Source organism: Apaloderma vittatum, unplaced genomic scaffold (genome assembly GCF_000703405.1).
Source record: "Apaloderma vittatum isolate BGI_N311 unplaced genomic scaffold, ASM70340v1 scaffold11547, whole genome shotgun sequence".
Lineage (NCBI taxonomy): Eukaryota > Metazoa > Chordata > Aves > Trogoniformes > Trogonidae > Apaloderma > Apaloderma vittatum.
In genome coordinates, this window is record NW_009726797.1 from 1 (window position 1) to 17,124 (window position 17,124).

A 17,124-nucleotide genomic window follows, 5' to 3' on the forward strand; every position below is an offset into this window, starting at 1 on the left:
GGGGGAGAAGAGGGGGTTAGAGAAGGTCTGTCTGTGTTAGTGGCCGGCCCAGACTTAACCTGTGACAGTGACTTATAAGGCTGTATCAAAGCAATTGGAGTTCAAGTCCAAAATTATGTTTCATGCTGTTCTTTTGAATTTACATGTTAGTGTGACTGGGACATATTAGGTAACTAGAGCCAAATGAAAAACAAATGAAAAAAAAAATGAGGAAAAAATAGTGTTACCATTATACCTGGTGAAACGTAATACATTTTTAATAAACTTAGCTGTAACATCAGATCAGGTGATTCTTACAGTCAAATGAAGCTAAAGATCCAAAAATATCACAGGAAAACTAGACCTTGTCATAGTGCAGTGGTCTGGGAGTGAGCCAACAGTTCCTGCCATGATCCATCATTTCTAAGCATCCGTGGATATAGATAAGGAAAGAGTCTTGCATTATCAGAGAGTGAAAAAAGTGCATCAGCCTCTGCAAACCTAACTGTTTCTCTTCTTCTCACCTGTGAGGCACTGAAAGAACCAAAAACACTGTAACACAGTCCTCCCACCAGGCGTGAAGGGAGAAGTGGGCTGCCTGCTGAAGGTCTCATATATATGCAACAACTCACTACAGAGCCTGTGCAGTGCAACAGAGGGAAGTTCATCGTGGACAGTGACCATCCGATGTTGCCAAAATAAGGCAACGCCAAGCAGAGCCATCTGTGTGATGGTCATTCTACTCAGAGGGTTTTGAAATGAACTTTGAAATGGATCATATAAGAACAAAACTCAAACTTCTGACTATTTTTCAAGACCAAAATAGTACTGACAGGCGTTCTGTTCTGCCAAAATACAGAAGTATGTTCCTGGAGTCCAAGGACTGCTGTAGTTTATAGCTTGTACTTGTTAAAAGCACAGCCACATTTATTTCTTTACCTGGATGAGATCAAAGTTTTTTACCTGAGGTCAAACTATAGGGTCTAGAGCACACGTGGAGGAGAGGAGAGGTGTTCTGAGGAGAAAGCACATTTTATTAAAATTTCATTGTGGTGAAAAGATTTAGAGCAGCAGCCTTGAGATGAATTAGAGGTCTGAGGGTGGGTATGGCAGAGGAAAAAGTTTGAGGAACACTCAGGAATTACATGTTTGCTGGGCTGTAAGTCAGACCACAAAGTATTCAGATATTCAGAAATGGATTTTAACCAAGTCAGTAGGATTTAAGGGATGATTGAGTGTCAGCTTTTAATTTTCATTCTCTGCAGGTCATGGCAACAAGGCCCATGGTACATTCACAGGCCATTCTCATAGATCTTCCATACCTACCTTTTTACCATGGCAGGTGAATAAACTACAGAATCTACCTGTACATGGTACATTCATGGTCTGTTAGACAATCATAATGCACAATATCAAATATAATTCAATTGTAGAAAGCTATTACTCTTTATTAAATAATGAACTAGATGAGCAGTAAAGAAACAAAACTGGCATTGGTAAAGGCCATAGGCATGGATAATAGAAATCCCAAATTGGGACATATTAAGTAGGTGCACCCTCTGTGAAAAGGAGAGGGATCTCTACTTTATCCTTAACGGTGTGTTTTTCCTACACTGAATGTCGGTGCAAAAGTGGTTGCAGAAGCAGCCTGTGAGTAGCTGAAAATTTTGATTGGAATGGGCTACTGTATACAGTCATCAGCAGACAAGTGGTCCTTTGTAACTTTGCCTAGTTAGGACACTGGAAATCAGATGCTTCTCCCGAAATTCAAAAGCTAAGAGTTTAGAACTGTAAAGCCAGACAAACAGGTTCAAATCTGCTCCATATCCATGTTTGTCCCAAGAAAGAGGTCAGCAAGGACTCTGCTGCCCTTTGTCCTTAAGCAACTCTTCCCCAGTGCTGCATAATTAAGGAGAAAAGCACCAGAAAAAACAGGTCTTTCCACCATTTCCCTGTTCAGAATTTCACATTTAATTTCTTTTGGTTGCTCAGCAACTCTTAACGCCGTGTTTGGGGATAATGTTGGCTCATACTTTGGATGGCCTGTCCATCTGCATCACACTTAGCAGAGACTATATTGGCATCTTTCAATGACCTTAAACGAACTGGAATGTGGCCAAAGAAGCCCCACTTAGAGGATTCCAGATGCTTTTTATTCAGTCACGGTATTTGCTGTGCTGGAGACGATCAGCTCTGTGTGGCCTGAGGTGGACTGTCACTGGTATTGGTGCTAGCACTTGTTAAGACAACCAGCACCTTGTATTAAACCTCTCAGAGACACGATGTGTCAGGCTCCACAAAAGCGTAGTGCCTAACGTGCCCTTTCCCCTTCAGAGCTGATAGCAGCTGCTATGTCAACGAGTGTTGTGTTTGCACTGCAAGCCAAGGTAAAAGGAGGCACGTCCACCAGTGCTCCACATTCCTTCATTACTGGCTCTAGCTATAACTCAATTTGTTATAATAAAACAGCAGTAACATGGTGACTTTTCTTCTGCTGCACATGCATCCCAACTGCCCAGCTTCCTGCCCAGTTGCCACTCCTTAGGTAGCTGGATTTCACTCACAGCAACAGGGTCATGCTCATGGTGCTCTCTGGCAAATAAAGCTGCTCTTTGCAACTGCTGAGTAGCTCATCTGGGGACCTAAGTTTATCAATGCCTTCTTCTTATTCTTTGTAATATTAGCTCAAATAAGTGGCTTCTGAAGCCATGCCTTACACAGCCTGAGTGACCCTCTTACTGGGGTAATCAGGAACCAGGACTCCCTGGTATAAAACCTTCTACCAGTCACAGTTTGAAGTAAAGAAGCACTAGAGAAAAAAGGTATTACTCAAAACTGCTTCCTTTGGCTTTTTCAGTGACAACCCAAAAACCTCCTTGTGCCCTTCTTGTCCATCCACTGGAAATATTTTGAAGACATAATATAATAATAGTTGCGGTACTAAGAATAGGTACTAAGAATAGGTACTAAGTGCAGTACTAAGAATAGGTACTAAGAAACAGATTAGAAGAAAGCAAAATATCAGAGAAAACTAAGGAGAACTGCAGCCATCAGAGACATTAGAGTCCAGTGGAAAAGTGAATATGTGAACTGAGAATTACTCAGTAACCAGACTGTGAAAAGACACAGATCTGTCTACTGTTGGACAAATGGGTGTTATCTTTCCATGGTTGCTCATGCAGATAGTATTTGCCTTCTTTTGCTTTGCTTTTTGGCAGTGCACATATTTGCAGGCTGTGAGGTATGCTGGTGTGGTTCGTGATGAGCTATTTATAATATCAGCTGATCCAGGCTTTGTGACGAATCTCATTTACAATATGTCTGGATATCATTCCTTTGTGGCAGTTTAAATCACTTTATAAGCCAGGTCTTTTTACCTAAATAACAAATGCAGCATTTTTCAAAGCTGTGAGATACAGAAGGTTCATAAATATTCCTCTCCTAGCTATAGATAATAGATATTTTTATGCAATGAAGCTGTTGTTTGGGATTTCTGAAAGTGCAAAGGACATTGATTGGCATTTTGAATTTCATTCCTACAAAGGAATGGTTGCAATTTTTTAACAACGAAATTTATGCGTGAATGAAAATTCCGCTGAGATGAAACATCAGGATTTTGGCATTTCAATCTAGGCAACAGTAGATAGATGATATTGCAGCGGTCTCTCCAGAGAGCCGTTATTATTATTTCATTGCTGAGGCCCTAATAATCATCCAAGCCAGTCATTCTGCACCCCAGAAAATGGACAAAGTTAAACTTGCCTGTCATAATTCTGGTGGACTTCGAGATGCTTCAAGTGACAGAAATGGGAGTTAGGCATGTTAATGCACTTGTGAAAAGGACAATCTTAGGGTTTTTACCTCTTAAGCATTTCTCCTTAGAACTCTTGAGCTTTTTTCAGTGATACTGGGGATGCTGGAGAGCAATAAACTTTCATCACATTTATTGTTTTGTCACTGATAAAGACATAGGTAATATCATAGAACAAGGTACATCTTCAGAGAATAGGAGTTTAACATAAGAATTCATAGAGGCCTAATCTAAATGACAGTTGGTGAGGAATTCCCAAATATTTTGGAGAATGCAGCACATTCAGCACAGATCAGTGTTCATTTTCACATTGTTTTTGGAGCTGAGCTGTAAAGAACAAAGGGCTGCTTGGAAATATCTTTTACCTGAAGAATGGGGAGAGACTTACTCCAAAATCTACATGGTATGAAGACACCTTCTTCTGGGGCTCTGGTACCCAACCACGGAAAATAAAATGGATGGATGATGGTTTTAGTATAGAAGCAGGTGATACTAAAATCTGTTGTCCATATGGCAAGTGAAGTTTCCAGGAATAACATCTATGAAAAATCTATTCCCACCAGCAGATCTTGTAATAACCCCGAACAGATACGTCAAGCAAATCTCTTGGGTTTTTTTGCAGCTCCATGTAGACATCCATTAGCTTCAATTGGAAATGACAGAAATGTGTGGCTGGAAGGAGCCTTGCGATTGTCTAGTGCATCTGCTGCCCTGAGCAGGATCAAAGATGTCTAGATTAAAGCTAACAGGTGTTTGCTGAACTTGTGTTAAGAAGCTTTTAGACAAAGTGTTTCCAAACCTCTGCTAAATTTCAGTGCTTCCTTATCCCTGGAGTTTTAACTTCTCTCTGTCCTCAGTCATCCTGACAACTACATCCAGACACCCTTAAACTTTGACACATGCTACTGGCCAAGCCATGCAAATGCTTGTTAGTCAGTTTATACTCTGTGTAAGGAGTAGTGTTTGGGAGTGTCTCCCTGGTCATAAAATGCAATTATTGTAGAAGTACTCATGACCAAGAACTTATTACTACACTAATCACACTACCCAAAATACTGTAGGTATTGTTAGCTACTGAGCTGCTTCAACTAATTGTGGACTTGGAAACCTGAAACACCCTTCAGTGCTGCCCAGCCCTGCAGAGCACTGTATAATTTGCACAGTTCTGAGGAAAAAGGTATTGCTTTTGGCCATCAGACTAGATGTTAAAAGTAATTGTTCTTCATCATTCCCCTGACAATCCCTGCATTCCTTCCCAGCTTCTTGTCCCCTCAGACTTAGTTGCTGGGGGCCGGGGCAGAGTAGGAAAAAGAAGCCTCAACGCTGTGCAGGCACTGTTAAGTGACAGCCAAAATATTCGTGCCATCAACACTGTTTCAGTCAGAAACACAGAAGACCACTATACAGGCTGCTGTGAAGAAAGTCGCACTCAATGCACCCCAGTACAGCTAGGAGACAATTGCGTGCATATATTCTGAAAATATGATCTGGAGGATTTGATACTTCAGAGAGACTTTAATCCGTTATGAAATTCTGGATTGAGAAATTGAGTATTTCTTCTCAGTAGTTGCCCTTCTATTATTTAGTAAGATAATTTCCCACTCATCAGGCAGAGGGCTGTAGAACTGGCAGGATGAGAGATTACAGACTTAGAACAATCTTCCTCCAAGGCCAAACATCTTATGATCTTGAAGGAGCATGGTTTTTCAGGCACATGTGAAACACCAGAGCTCTGGGGAAGAGTTTTCTTTGAAAGGTTTCCAGTGATACTAAAAAAAAAACAACAAAGCCCACCTTTTGCATCCATTATTATTTTTAGAACAGCAAGTCAAACAAATGCAGGTGGAAGACATTTAAGTTCCTGATGGTAGTAAATTGCACCTCGCTGTGCTTTTTGTTTGTGGATGATATAAAACAGACAAGAGACAAAACACATGGCAAGATGTTCAAAAGCATTGAGTACCTAAGGCATCTTTCAAATCAGGATTCAAAAAGCTAGACCAATTAAATGCTTTGAATACCTTTATTTCTGCCATACTACATGGTTCAGGAAACTACTACAGTTTAGCAGGACTACCGTAGTTAAAATTACTTCTAAGCTATAGTTTAATGTTGTAAATGGATCAAGCTTTAGAAAACCATCATCATGGCATATGATGTGTCAGACATGACCTACAATGTGCCTACACTTGATTTTTGCAGCAGGAGAGAAAAAAGGTAAAAAAGCAATGCTCAACTTTCCCCAGAAACAACACCCAGGCATGGCATGGCTCGGGGCAAATGAGGTGCAGCCAACTTTTTGAGGTCATTGTTGAGGACATTGTTGTCTGTGCAGGGTTTTTGGGTTCCACCTGACACCCGTCCAGGTTTTATCAGACAGACAGCTGGCATCTCTTTGAAGGTATTCTTGGCTTGGACTTGCACAGTAGGGAAATGGGACTGCACTGGTGTCCTTAGGGCCCCCTTACAGCACAACACTAATGAGCCTGCATCACACTACTAAGGCTTGCTGCCAAAACATGGCCAAGCAAATACCATAACCCCCCAGGGCCCACCAGAGAGGAGAAGGACTTCTTTCTCCAGTGCTGAACGGCAAACCCATTGCCTCTGCCCAGGGAGAGCTTTTGTGTCTCTACTCCTGTGGGAAGGGCTCTTATGTTTTCAAAGGTACTTCCCAAAGTGGAGGGCTGGAGAGGGTACCTGAGGAGAAGAGCAAAGAACAAATGCAGCTATGTATCTCCATGCCCAACATCTGTGTGGGACTGAACTCAGGACCTGAAAATGACCTCTGGGTTTTGATGTCATCAAGGCAGCAAAGGGCCTCCCCTCTTGATGGCATTAAGGTGCTGGAGATGGGTTTGCTGAAGATGTGGGAGGAAAGCAATTCAGCACTGAGCTGCTCTCCCTGGTGGCTGGGGAGGAAGGTCTGCAACACTTTCTGGAGGCTGGCCCCACCACCAGCCTTGTGGTACAGCTGAAGAGGGGAGGCAGCATTTTGGATTTCTTACTTATACAGCACTTTACCCAACAGTTTAGACAATCTGACTCCAGTGAGATGGCTAAGAATGAAATGAATTACTATTGTTCTTTCATTTGAGAGAGAAGAGCTCTAAACAGAAAAAGCGCATTATAATTTTTCCCATTAGTCTTGCTCAAGCAGCTAGATATTTTTTCTCTCAAGATTATGGATACCAAGAAATGCCAGTGACACTTGATAGCAACGTGGTTTTTATGCCTTACTCCTTTCTACCACAATCATAAAATCATAGAATCATAGAATAGAATGTGTTGGGCTGGAAGGGGTGTTTAAAGGTCATCTAGTCCAGCCCCCTGCAGTGAGTAAATATTGTGTTCTCTCTGGGAAGAAAGAAGTAGAACCTGCTCTAATGTTATGGGGAACAGCATCGACCAAAGAAAAGAATATTCTTACTCAGATTGTGTTTGATCAAGAAGATGAATGGGCGGTCAGCTCTGAACTCGTAAGGAATGCAGGAGCATTGTTCTGCTACAAGTAAAAATGTAGAAGCAGCTGCCGCCTCAGTGCCTTCTTCATTAACTTCCACAAAGGATTTGTGGATGGCCTTGGAGAGGAACAGCCCAGATTCTCTTGACAGCCCAGAGAAATCAGCTTTGTCAAGGATGAAAGCATCCCTCACCCCCAGAGTCTGCAGTACTGGCTTGAGCTCACAGATGTCCTCCATTCTGAACCGGGGCAAGTATACTGTGACTTCTTGCCAATGCACATTCTCCATGTTGGTCCATTCTGCTAATTTCTCATAGGTGATAGAACTCTCTAGCTGCAAAGAAAAAACACAGGGCATCATGGTCATGTTCAAAGCAACATTCTCCTTTAAGGAAAGGCCTTGTTTTCATGACAAAGACAGAACCTGTGACCTACAGCTACCGAGCGAGAAATCAAGCAAATTCAAATCCAGCCTTCTCAGAGGGATCCTTCTCATTTGTTCAGATTTTTACCAAACACCAGCACTGCATCATGTCTTGATACTTTTGCAAGGAAGAAACAAGTTCCCTTTGCTAGTGCTACATTTCGTCCACTGAAATAGGCATTGCCTTCCTTGGAACAGCTACAGAGTGTTGCTGTTGAGTAGGTGTTCTCAGTCTTTCTCTGCTGTTCTGAAACAATCGATATAACCATGAATCTCTCTAGTCTTTAAACAGGAAACAGCATGCCACCTATGGAAATAGAGGTGGAAAAGTAAGAATATAGGTGGAAAGATAAGAATATAAGACTGTGGTCAGAGGATGTAGGGAAGCAACTAGGAAAGCTAAGGCCTCCTTGGAATTTAACCTTGCAAAGAAGTCAAGGACAACAGAAAGGTCTTCTTCAAATACATTGCAGACAAAACTAACACGAGGGGCAGTGTAGGCCCACTGGTGAACAAGATGGGTGCCCTGCTAACAGAGGATACAGAGAAGGCAGAGTCACTGAATGCCTTCTTTGCCTCTGTCTATACTGCAGAAGACTGTCCTCAGGAGCCCCAGAGAGAGCCCTGAGGTCCCAGAAGAAGTCAGGATAGAGGAGGAGTTTGCCCTGGTTGATGAGGACTGGGTTAGGGATCAGTCAAGCAATCTGAAAATCCACCAATCCATGAACCCTGATGGTATGCACCCACGGGTGCTGAGGGAGCTGGCGGAAGTCATTGCTAGGCCAATCTCCATCATCTTTGGTAATTCATGGGCAACAGGTGAGGTGCCTGAGGACTGCAGGAAAGCAAATGTCACTCCAGTCTTCAAAAAGGGCAAGAAGGAGGACCTGGGTAACTACAGACCAGTCAGCCTCACCTCTGAAAAGGTGATGGAACAACTTCTCCTTGGCGCTCTGTCTCTAGGCATATCAAGGATAAGAAGGTCATTAGGAGCAGTCCACATGATTTTGCCAAGGGGAAGTCATCTTTGACCAACTTGATAGCCTTTTATGAGGAAATAACCAGGTGGATAGATGATGGCCGTGCAGTGGATGTGGTTTATCTGGTTTTCAGTAAAGCATTTGACACCATCTCCCACAGCATCCTCTTAGCTAAACTGAGGAAGTGTGATCTGGATGATCAAGTTATTAGATGGATTGTAAAGACAGAGTTAAGCTGGAGGCCTGTATCTAGTGGAGTCCTTCACGGGTCAGTACTGGGGCCAGTACTGTTCAATATATTCATCAGTGACCTGGATGTGGGATTAGAGAGCACTGTCAGCAAGTTTGCTGATGACACAAAACTGGCGGCTGATACACCAGAAGGCTGTGCTGCCATTCAGCGAGACCTGGACAGGCTGGAGAGTTGGGCAGAGAGAAATTTAATGAAATACAACAAGTGTAGAGTCTGGCATCTGAGAAAGAACAACCCCATGTGCCAGTATAGGTTGGGGACAGACCTGTTGGAGAGCAGTGTAGGGGAAAGGGACCTGGGGGTTCTGGTGGGCAGCAGGATGACCATGGGCTGGCAATGTGCCCTTCTGGCCAAGAAGGCCAATGGCATTCTGGGGTGTATTAGAAGGGGGGTGGCTAGTAGGTCGAGACAGGTCCTCCTTCCTCTCTACTCTGCCCTGGTGAGGCCACATCTGGAATATTGTGCCCAGTTTTGGGACCCTCAGCTCAAGAGAGACAGGGAACTGCTTGAGAGAGTCCAGCGGAGCACAAGACAGGATGAAGGCTCCCTTATGAGGAAAGGCTGAAGGAGCTGGCACTCTTGAGCTTGGAGGAAACTGAGGGGTCACGTCATAAATGTTTATAAATATGTAAAGGGGGAGTGTCAGGAGGACAGAGCCAGGCTCTTCTCAGTGATGTCCAATGATAGCACAAGGGGCAATGGATACAAGCTGGAACACAGGAGGTTCAACAAAAATATTAGAAAAAACCTTTTCCCTGTGAGGGTGCCAGAGCCCTGGCACAGGCTGCCCAGGGAGGTTGTGGAGTCTCCTTCTCTGGAGACATTCAAAACCCACCTGGATGTGTTCCTGTGTGACCTAATGTAGGTGATCCTGCTCTGGCAGGGCGTTGGATTAGATGACCTTTGAGGCCCCTTCCAACCCCTAACATGCTGTGATACTGTGATTCTATGAAAGCAAGATAAAACCCATAAAAATAAATGATACAAACTTGGACTGCATGGCTGTGAAGCATCTTGTTTAAATACTGCATGGACAGGTAGTTTCTTCTCCCAGGAGCAGATACAGGAATGTTACCTGTTCGAGGCCGGTAGACTCATCACGGATGTGTTCTGGCAGAAGAATGAACATGCTGAGCTCTTTTCCAGTGTATGGGAGCTCCAGCACAGTAATTTGCTCTTCTTGTCTCTGGACTAATTTATAAGATCCTGTCCGACACATCATCTGTACATTCCTGTGCTCTCTCTAAAATGCAGAAAGTCAATAGTCAGAAAAAAAACAGGCAAAAAAAAATCAGGCAATAAACCCCACGGAAACAACTTGCTGGTAATTTCTTTCTTATTTTCTGTGAACACTCCTCAAACCACTATATATTTTTGCTGAGGGCATTGGCAGAGTCTCAAGCTCCACAAAAGCCAAACGTTTGCTCTAAGTCCTCCTGTCCTCTGTACTGCAGTTTCTACTCCTCCTCTAACTCTTTCCTATAGGGGGCCGGTTAGCTCAGTCAGTTGAGCATGGCACTAACAACACCAAGGTCGCGGGTTCGATTCCCGTTTGGTCCCCATGTGTTGCCTGATCTAGTCAAGACGTGGCATCCCTGGTGACAGGGAGGCTGGATTAAAATGATCTCTAAGGTCCCTTCCAGCCTAGGCCATTCTATGATAATGACAACTTCCACTACAATGCCTGGGAAAGGCTGATGTGTCTCAGCAAGGTCTCCTCTATAACAGTCTCTCCAAGAAGGTACTGAAGCTTGCTTTCACATGACCTCTGTCTTGGAGGCACTTGGGAAGAGGATGCTGCTTTCCCACTTCACAGGCTAAAGGCTCTTGGATTAGATAAACTGGTCCCCTGCACCTGAGCTGGACAGACACTTGCCTTGCAGACAGTAGAACACAGTTTACCAGGACTTTCCCTGCTTTCCCCTGCCCCCATAGCTTTTGTCCCAACTGTACCTTGTTCAGCCTGAAAGGCATTTCCCTGGTGATTTCCTTCTTAAATTTTTTGTCCCATTGCCCTTTAAAGTATATAGTGTTGACCAGAGCTAGCACTGTTGTGTGATCTATAGATCCACGAGGTAACAGATCTTTAATTTTCCCTGTAAAAAAAAATGGGCAAAGGTGAATGACACTTTTGTTTTGACCTGTGACTGAGGATGATCCCATTATTTCCTCACTTGGAAGATTTGGCCATTCACAGCAAGAACTGACCCACAGCTTTAGCAGAATCAAAGCTCTCAGCAGCTCAAGACCATCTTATGTCCCAAGCTGCTTTTACAGCAGCCACAAGCAAAATTAATCACTTCATAGCATTTCTGAATGTTGCAACACTCAGGAAAAGAAAGAAACTCAGACACCAGCTGTTGACTTCTCACGTGATCCTGATGCACACTTCCCAGGCAGCCAAGCAGAGGCCTTGTCCTTACCACCGGTTTGCTTTTCCACTCAGGAATTAATTTTTCTTCTGGACCGTTCAGCAGCATTAAGGAAGTCCACAGCTTCCAGCTCCGAAAGGTACAAGGCCCTCATGGAATCTGAATATTGCTGCAAAACAGGGAATAGAGGTGGCCCACATGATAGTAATATGGCAGCTATTTGATCACTGGGAAAAATAGGAGTCTAGGAAACGGATGCCAGCCTGTAGGTCGGACCTTGGTGCAGCGCTACTTGTTCCAGAATCAATGTCCTGTATATGCAGTATGACTCTTCAGGAGAGACCTTCTGAGCAAAGGGAGGAGCCAAGCAACTAGTTCCTAGGACACATTTCACATAAGAGTCCCAGCTCTGATGGCATTTACTCTTGCTGTTCTTTCTGAAAGGGTATTTTGCTTTTTCACTATGACAGCCATTTCAACAAGATAGCTGTTAGGGAGGGCAGGGCATGACCCTGCAAGTCTGGCCATCACCCACAGCCCCCGCTCCCCACTCCGGATCTCTGGCCCTGGTTGCAGGTTGGCCCTCACTTCTCATCCCACTCTGCATGGAGAACCCACTTCAGAGTGCCAGCAAATGAAAAACAATATGCAAGGACTTCATCTCTCCCATTATGCACAGCTTAAATGAGCAGAAAGAATGCTCTGGGATTAGGCCAGTTGTCAAGGGTTAGAGCTGGGCTGGCCACAAAACAAATCACAGATGCTCTCTAACCCCTCTCCCTCCTCAAATGAGAAGGGAAATGAAATAAAGCAGAGAGACTTATGGATTGGAAAAGAAAACTAAAACAGCTTTAATAAACAATGATAGTACTAATAAGGGAAATAATGGAAATAATTAAATATATATATATAACTGATTTAAAACCCAACTCCCACCCCTGTCTGGAATCACCACTGATGCTGCAGAGCAGGCAGACACTGGACAAATCCCAGGCTCAGTGGCAGAGAGGAACTGGATTCGGGAACTCAAGACTGGGATCAAATGCAGAAGAACAGATAAAGTCCTCCTTGGATGCCGGGCACTGAAGAAGCAGAAGAGCAAGAGGGCTTAACTCCCATGACCCCTCAGCTCTACACTGAATATGACATACGTGGATTGGAATCCCCGACATGTTACACAAGATCCAGCAGTGACCTTGGTTAATATAAGAACAAATATAAGCAAGAGCCTTTCTGCACACCAGTACTTATTAGTAACTATAAACATCAGGTGTTATCAGTGCTAGTAGCAGATGCTGTCTGCAAAAATATGCTGTTAACTTCAGAAAGCGCAGCCTCTTAAAAGAGGCTTAGCTGAACAGTAAAATCACCAAAAAGAGTCAGTTCTGTTTAGCTGAAACCAGGACATGAAGTTGGGTCTCATTATGTACATATGTGTGCAGAGAGAGACAAAAAATACATGAACTCTTCCCCCAGGATCCCAGTTTGCAGACTGGGAAAAGGCATTTGTCTGGAATGATGATTTCTGCGGAAATGTTCTTCTTCTCCAAGACGCAAATATGCTGCAGCACTTAAAAAAATGAGATGAAGCGTGATATCAAAGCATGAAGAAAAGTAATTTTGGTGAAAATTGCTACCCAGGGCTTTGAAAAGTATTCTTTTCTCCTCCTTGGGAAATGCAGGCCCTTGTCCTGGACTTTGCAGAAAGTATATTTAATCTTACCAGTTGCTCTCTCTATACTCGGCTCACTCTAAGTATATTTAATCTTACCAGTTGCTCTCTCTATACTCGGCTCACTCTGTGTTTCATCCATCTGTGAAAGCTTGCTTTTCTGTGGCAACAGCAGCAACACAGAAACATGCAACTTGATGTCCTTAGCAGAAGTTCAAAACACAGTACGGAAGTTTTACAAAACCACAAAATCTGAGAAGTTTTACAAGACCACAAAATCTGCAAGCAATTGTCACTTACCTGAAGGAACCGAAAAGTCCTTTCTCCAAAGAGCTTGTTGGCAATGCTGAGGGAACACGCGTCACCAGCTTTGCCAAGGGCAAACAGAAGTTCCTGGGACTCAGAATGGGCTCCTCCAGCTTCTTCATGCTGCGCGCAGCAGAGAAAAGCTATTTTTAGCAAGATGCTCTCCCCTGGAGCTCCCCCCATGCACCCTCAGGCTGAAATCATTGTCACTCTCTCCAAATGCACTTGCAGAGCCAAGGGGCATGCAAAGACCACAAACACGTATCTGGGCTTCCTGACCATCCAAAGACACACGCTTGTCTCCTGCCCCTCCTGTAATTGCCACCTTGAAAAAGGATCATCCTGTTTAAATCCGGGAAAACATCACAGAGCAAACCAATGGGGTCTCTTCTGCATGTGTTCACAGGTTTCAGATTTTGATGAGAACAGGGCTGAACTCTGCTCTTACGCTGCTTTTGGATGAAGTGCTGCCATTTGGCAGGTGAGCGTGTCTTGCCCTGCTTCGTTCCATGCTACAGTTCAATGTTACCACACGTTTCAGATCCCATCTCACCTTTCCAGTAGTCATCTTTGTTCCTGGACTTGCCATGCTCAGCACATCATTAATATGAAGCACCTGTGATATAAATGCAGTATAGATCTATGTAAATATATTAATGAAGACACAAAGAACACATTGAGGCTGCACTGGAGCCTCATATGCACCACAAGTCAGATAAGCATGTTTGGAAAAGAGAGTTTTGAGACCTGTAGCTGCCACCTCTTTCAGTTTGTTGTTCATGAAGATCATGGCTCAGACTGCCAGAAGGCTTCCACCCCTTTTACATTTCCAAATGCAAGCCTCTAATAGCAGCTCCCAGGAAAAGGGAAAACAACTCACCTTTTCCATCTCTTTGGCTGTGTTGCCTCTGGCACCCATCTGGACCATGCTCAGAGCAACTGAGATGCTCAGTGGGGAGAAGAAGATATTTTCATTTCCTTTTATGTTGCTCAGCTCTTTGAAGAAGTCCACGCAGAACTTGGTGTTTGCTGCACTGAGGGAGCTCATGATGGCGTGGCCAAGCCCTATAACAGGACAACTATGTAATCCATCTCACCAACATTGCCATGGTCAGAGCACACAAGTGGAGAGAGGTGGAAATGCAGAGCCTTCCTCCAGAAACTCAGCACCCCAAACACCAACTCGCTCCTGGGAGAAGGTTTCAGACCGCACCTAGCACTTCATGGCAAAGTGCACCCCACATGGTGACCCATAATAATCACCTCTGGGCAAATCTCCCCTTTAGTCCTAACCTTGCTCTTCCTCTCTCCTCTCCAACTAGCTCCAAACTCATGTTCATGTCCTCGTTTTTTTTCTGAAAGGCTGTACACTGTGCAAATACAGTCCCATAGTCAATATCCTGGTTTTCTTGCAAGAAGCGCTACCTGGTTTAGAAGCATTGGGCAGCCTTCAGACACTGTGCTTCACTGGAGAATATTATATACAAACTTTTTTTGTTTGTATATTGTGTAAAACAGGAAACACATTCTATGAAAACAACCAGGAGAGAGATTAGCCTGTTGGATTGCCAAAGCATAGCCAAACAGCAGTGTGGAAGTGCCTTCCTCTACCTCCTGAATTTGAGGTACTAATTTCATGTATGTCCTATCCCTTCTAAGAAAACTGCCTTGCCATTTATTTCCTTTTGCCTTTTAAGGAGGTTACCAAATCCCCTCCTGATCTTGAGGGACCTTGTTCACACAAGCCAAGAGTTTGGCTACATAATTCCTACATCCTGGGACTGTCACATCCATGAAAAGGGGAAGTCAGCTCTGTAGGCAGAAACACCACAGCCTGCCCTTGTGCATTGCTCCCCTCCAGCTTCTGGTTTGAGTACTATTGCTACCCTGACAAAAGCTAGTTAAAAAAGTTACCTTCTGCTGAGAAGAGTCGACTCTGACAGTTTCTTCGCTTATGGAGGGCGGTGATCGGCTCCGTATTAAATTGAAACCAACCACTGTGTAGTCTGGCTCCCTGCCCAGTTTATTTCTGAAGAAGGAGAATGCCCCAGGGAAATCAAGGGCCGTCAGACAGAATACCAGGAGAAACACTTTTCACGTCTCGCGGCAAAGTGAGAGACACAATCTGATCTCTTCTGGCTTTCACTCTTTGAAACAAGCAGTGAAAAAAGGAAATATCTTTTTCCCCTCCCAGAGAGGAGGCACCCTGTTGATGCTGCTGCATCTCATTAGCATTCTCTGGCTGAATCATCTCAAAAGCATATCAGGCATCTGCAGGAAGCATATAGTGACAGCAAGAGGGAAACAGAAACAAATCAGAAACCAAGAGTCTGATAGGCAACGTTCAGAGCAGCACCTCTCCCTCTCCCTGAAGTACCTGAGCGCATCTGATAACCTTTGTCTCTTGGGGAGACCTGATAGAGCTGGGCCCATAACTACAGTATGATACTTCTTTTTTAATCCAGGCCTTCCCAAGGAGGAGCCATGATCCAGCCTGTGCCACAGCAGCTTCTCTGCCGGAGGGTTACCCTTAGCTGGGGCTGCCTCAGCAGGGGCACTCGGTCTGTCTCGGGAATCTCAGCATGTTTTTCTTCCAGTGTCAGCAAGAACCAGAGAGCAGAGGAAGCACATAGGGGCCTTCAGCAGCACAAGCCAATTGGAGTTTTGAGCATCTCCCAGACTGTGGATCAGTAGGTGGCAGGCTTAACCGGGTGCTACAGGACCTGGTCCAAAGGGTAGATGGAGTCCCAGATACACAGCTTTGGGAAGAGATCCCAGCACCAGGGTGCTCCCATATAGTGAGAATTTTAGGGAAGAGGTTTTTTTCTATTAACCTCATGAAAGTAAAAGGGCAAGAGGAGGCAAAGTGAAGGGACCACCAGCCCTGCTTAGGAGAGCTCGGTATGGTCAAATACGGGGAAAGGCATTGAGCTGGAGCAGCTCCTCTGTTCAGACTGGTGCTCCTTGCTCCTCCAAGGCTGGACGAGGATTTTCCTCACAACACCACAGAGAGTTAGACACTGCAATGGGAGCACTTTTCAGCTGGGATGCTCAGCTCTCAAGATTTGCTGCTGTGCTCCAGCTATGGATCTGGTTTCCTAACCCCTAGGTCTAGCCTACATATTTCAACAGAACTGTGAAAGCTTGAGGGAGCTTGAGGCATCAACAGTTTTGCCTGGAAATGCATGTGGGGCTTACGAGGCTTTTGTTGGGCTCCACTGTCATTGTCAGTCTTCACCTTTGGGTGGCTTGAACAAAACAACAAGTAAAAAAGGCAGCAAAGTGGAGTTGCTCCTGCCCTGGGGAACAGGAGATACAGCAAGACGCCCCTGGGTATGTCTTCCAGGATCCTTCATTTTCACCACACGTCTGCACAGCTCCTGTGCTCCCATGAAATGGGGACTTCTATTGCAAACCTCCCTTTCTTTTTCTTTCACTTTCAGGACTAAAGCTCCTGCAGTCTGCACCAGCAGCAAGCGCAGATCCACCCCCCTGCTAACCCACAGTGTTGCTGGAAACCCTTGTTTTAACTCAAGAGTGCTTGAAAAGGATATGTAGGGGGTTGAGGGCTGTAAACTCATTTCTGAGAAAACATGCAAATAAAAGGCAGTATTTTTTTCCCCTGTGGCATTTGCCACTTCATCACAGAAATCCCCATCACTGCATTTTCAGTAGCATTGTGGATTTTTGAGGTTGCAGTACTCACAACTTCCCCAGGGAATGTAAACATTGTACAATGCCAGTTTTAGTTAACAAAAACATTGTCTAACAGGCAAACTGGGCTGCCAGTCTTCAGAAGTGAAACGTTCTGGAGAAATCCTGCTGCAGTTGTACTGCACTTTCAGATTAGACAGTAAAGACTAA

General features: G+C 44.4%; 1 protein-coding gene across 1 annotated transcript; it reads right to left on the reverse strand.

Annotated features, from left to right (window-relative positions):
• Positions 1–7,179: 7,179 nt before the first annotated feature.
• LOC104269724 (leukocyte elastase inhibitor-like) lies at positions 7,180–14,308 on the reverse strand. The gene is given in 6 exon segments (XM_009873432.1): positions 7,180–7,587; positions 9,986–10,153; positions 10,864–11,006; positions 11,334–11,451; positions 13,255–13,383; positions 14,141–14,308. Coding segments are annotated over 6 exon segments (1,134 nt in total).
• Between the last annotated feature and the right edge of the window lie 2,816 nt (positions 14,309–17,124).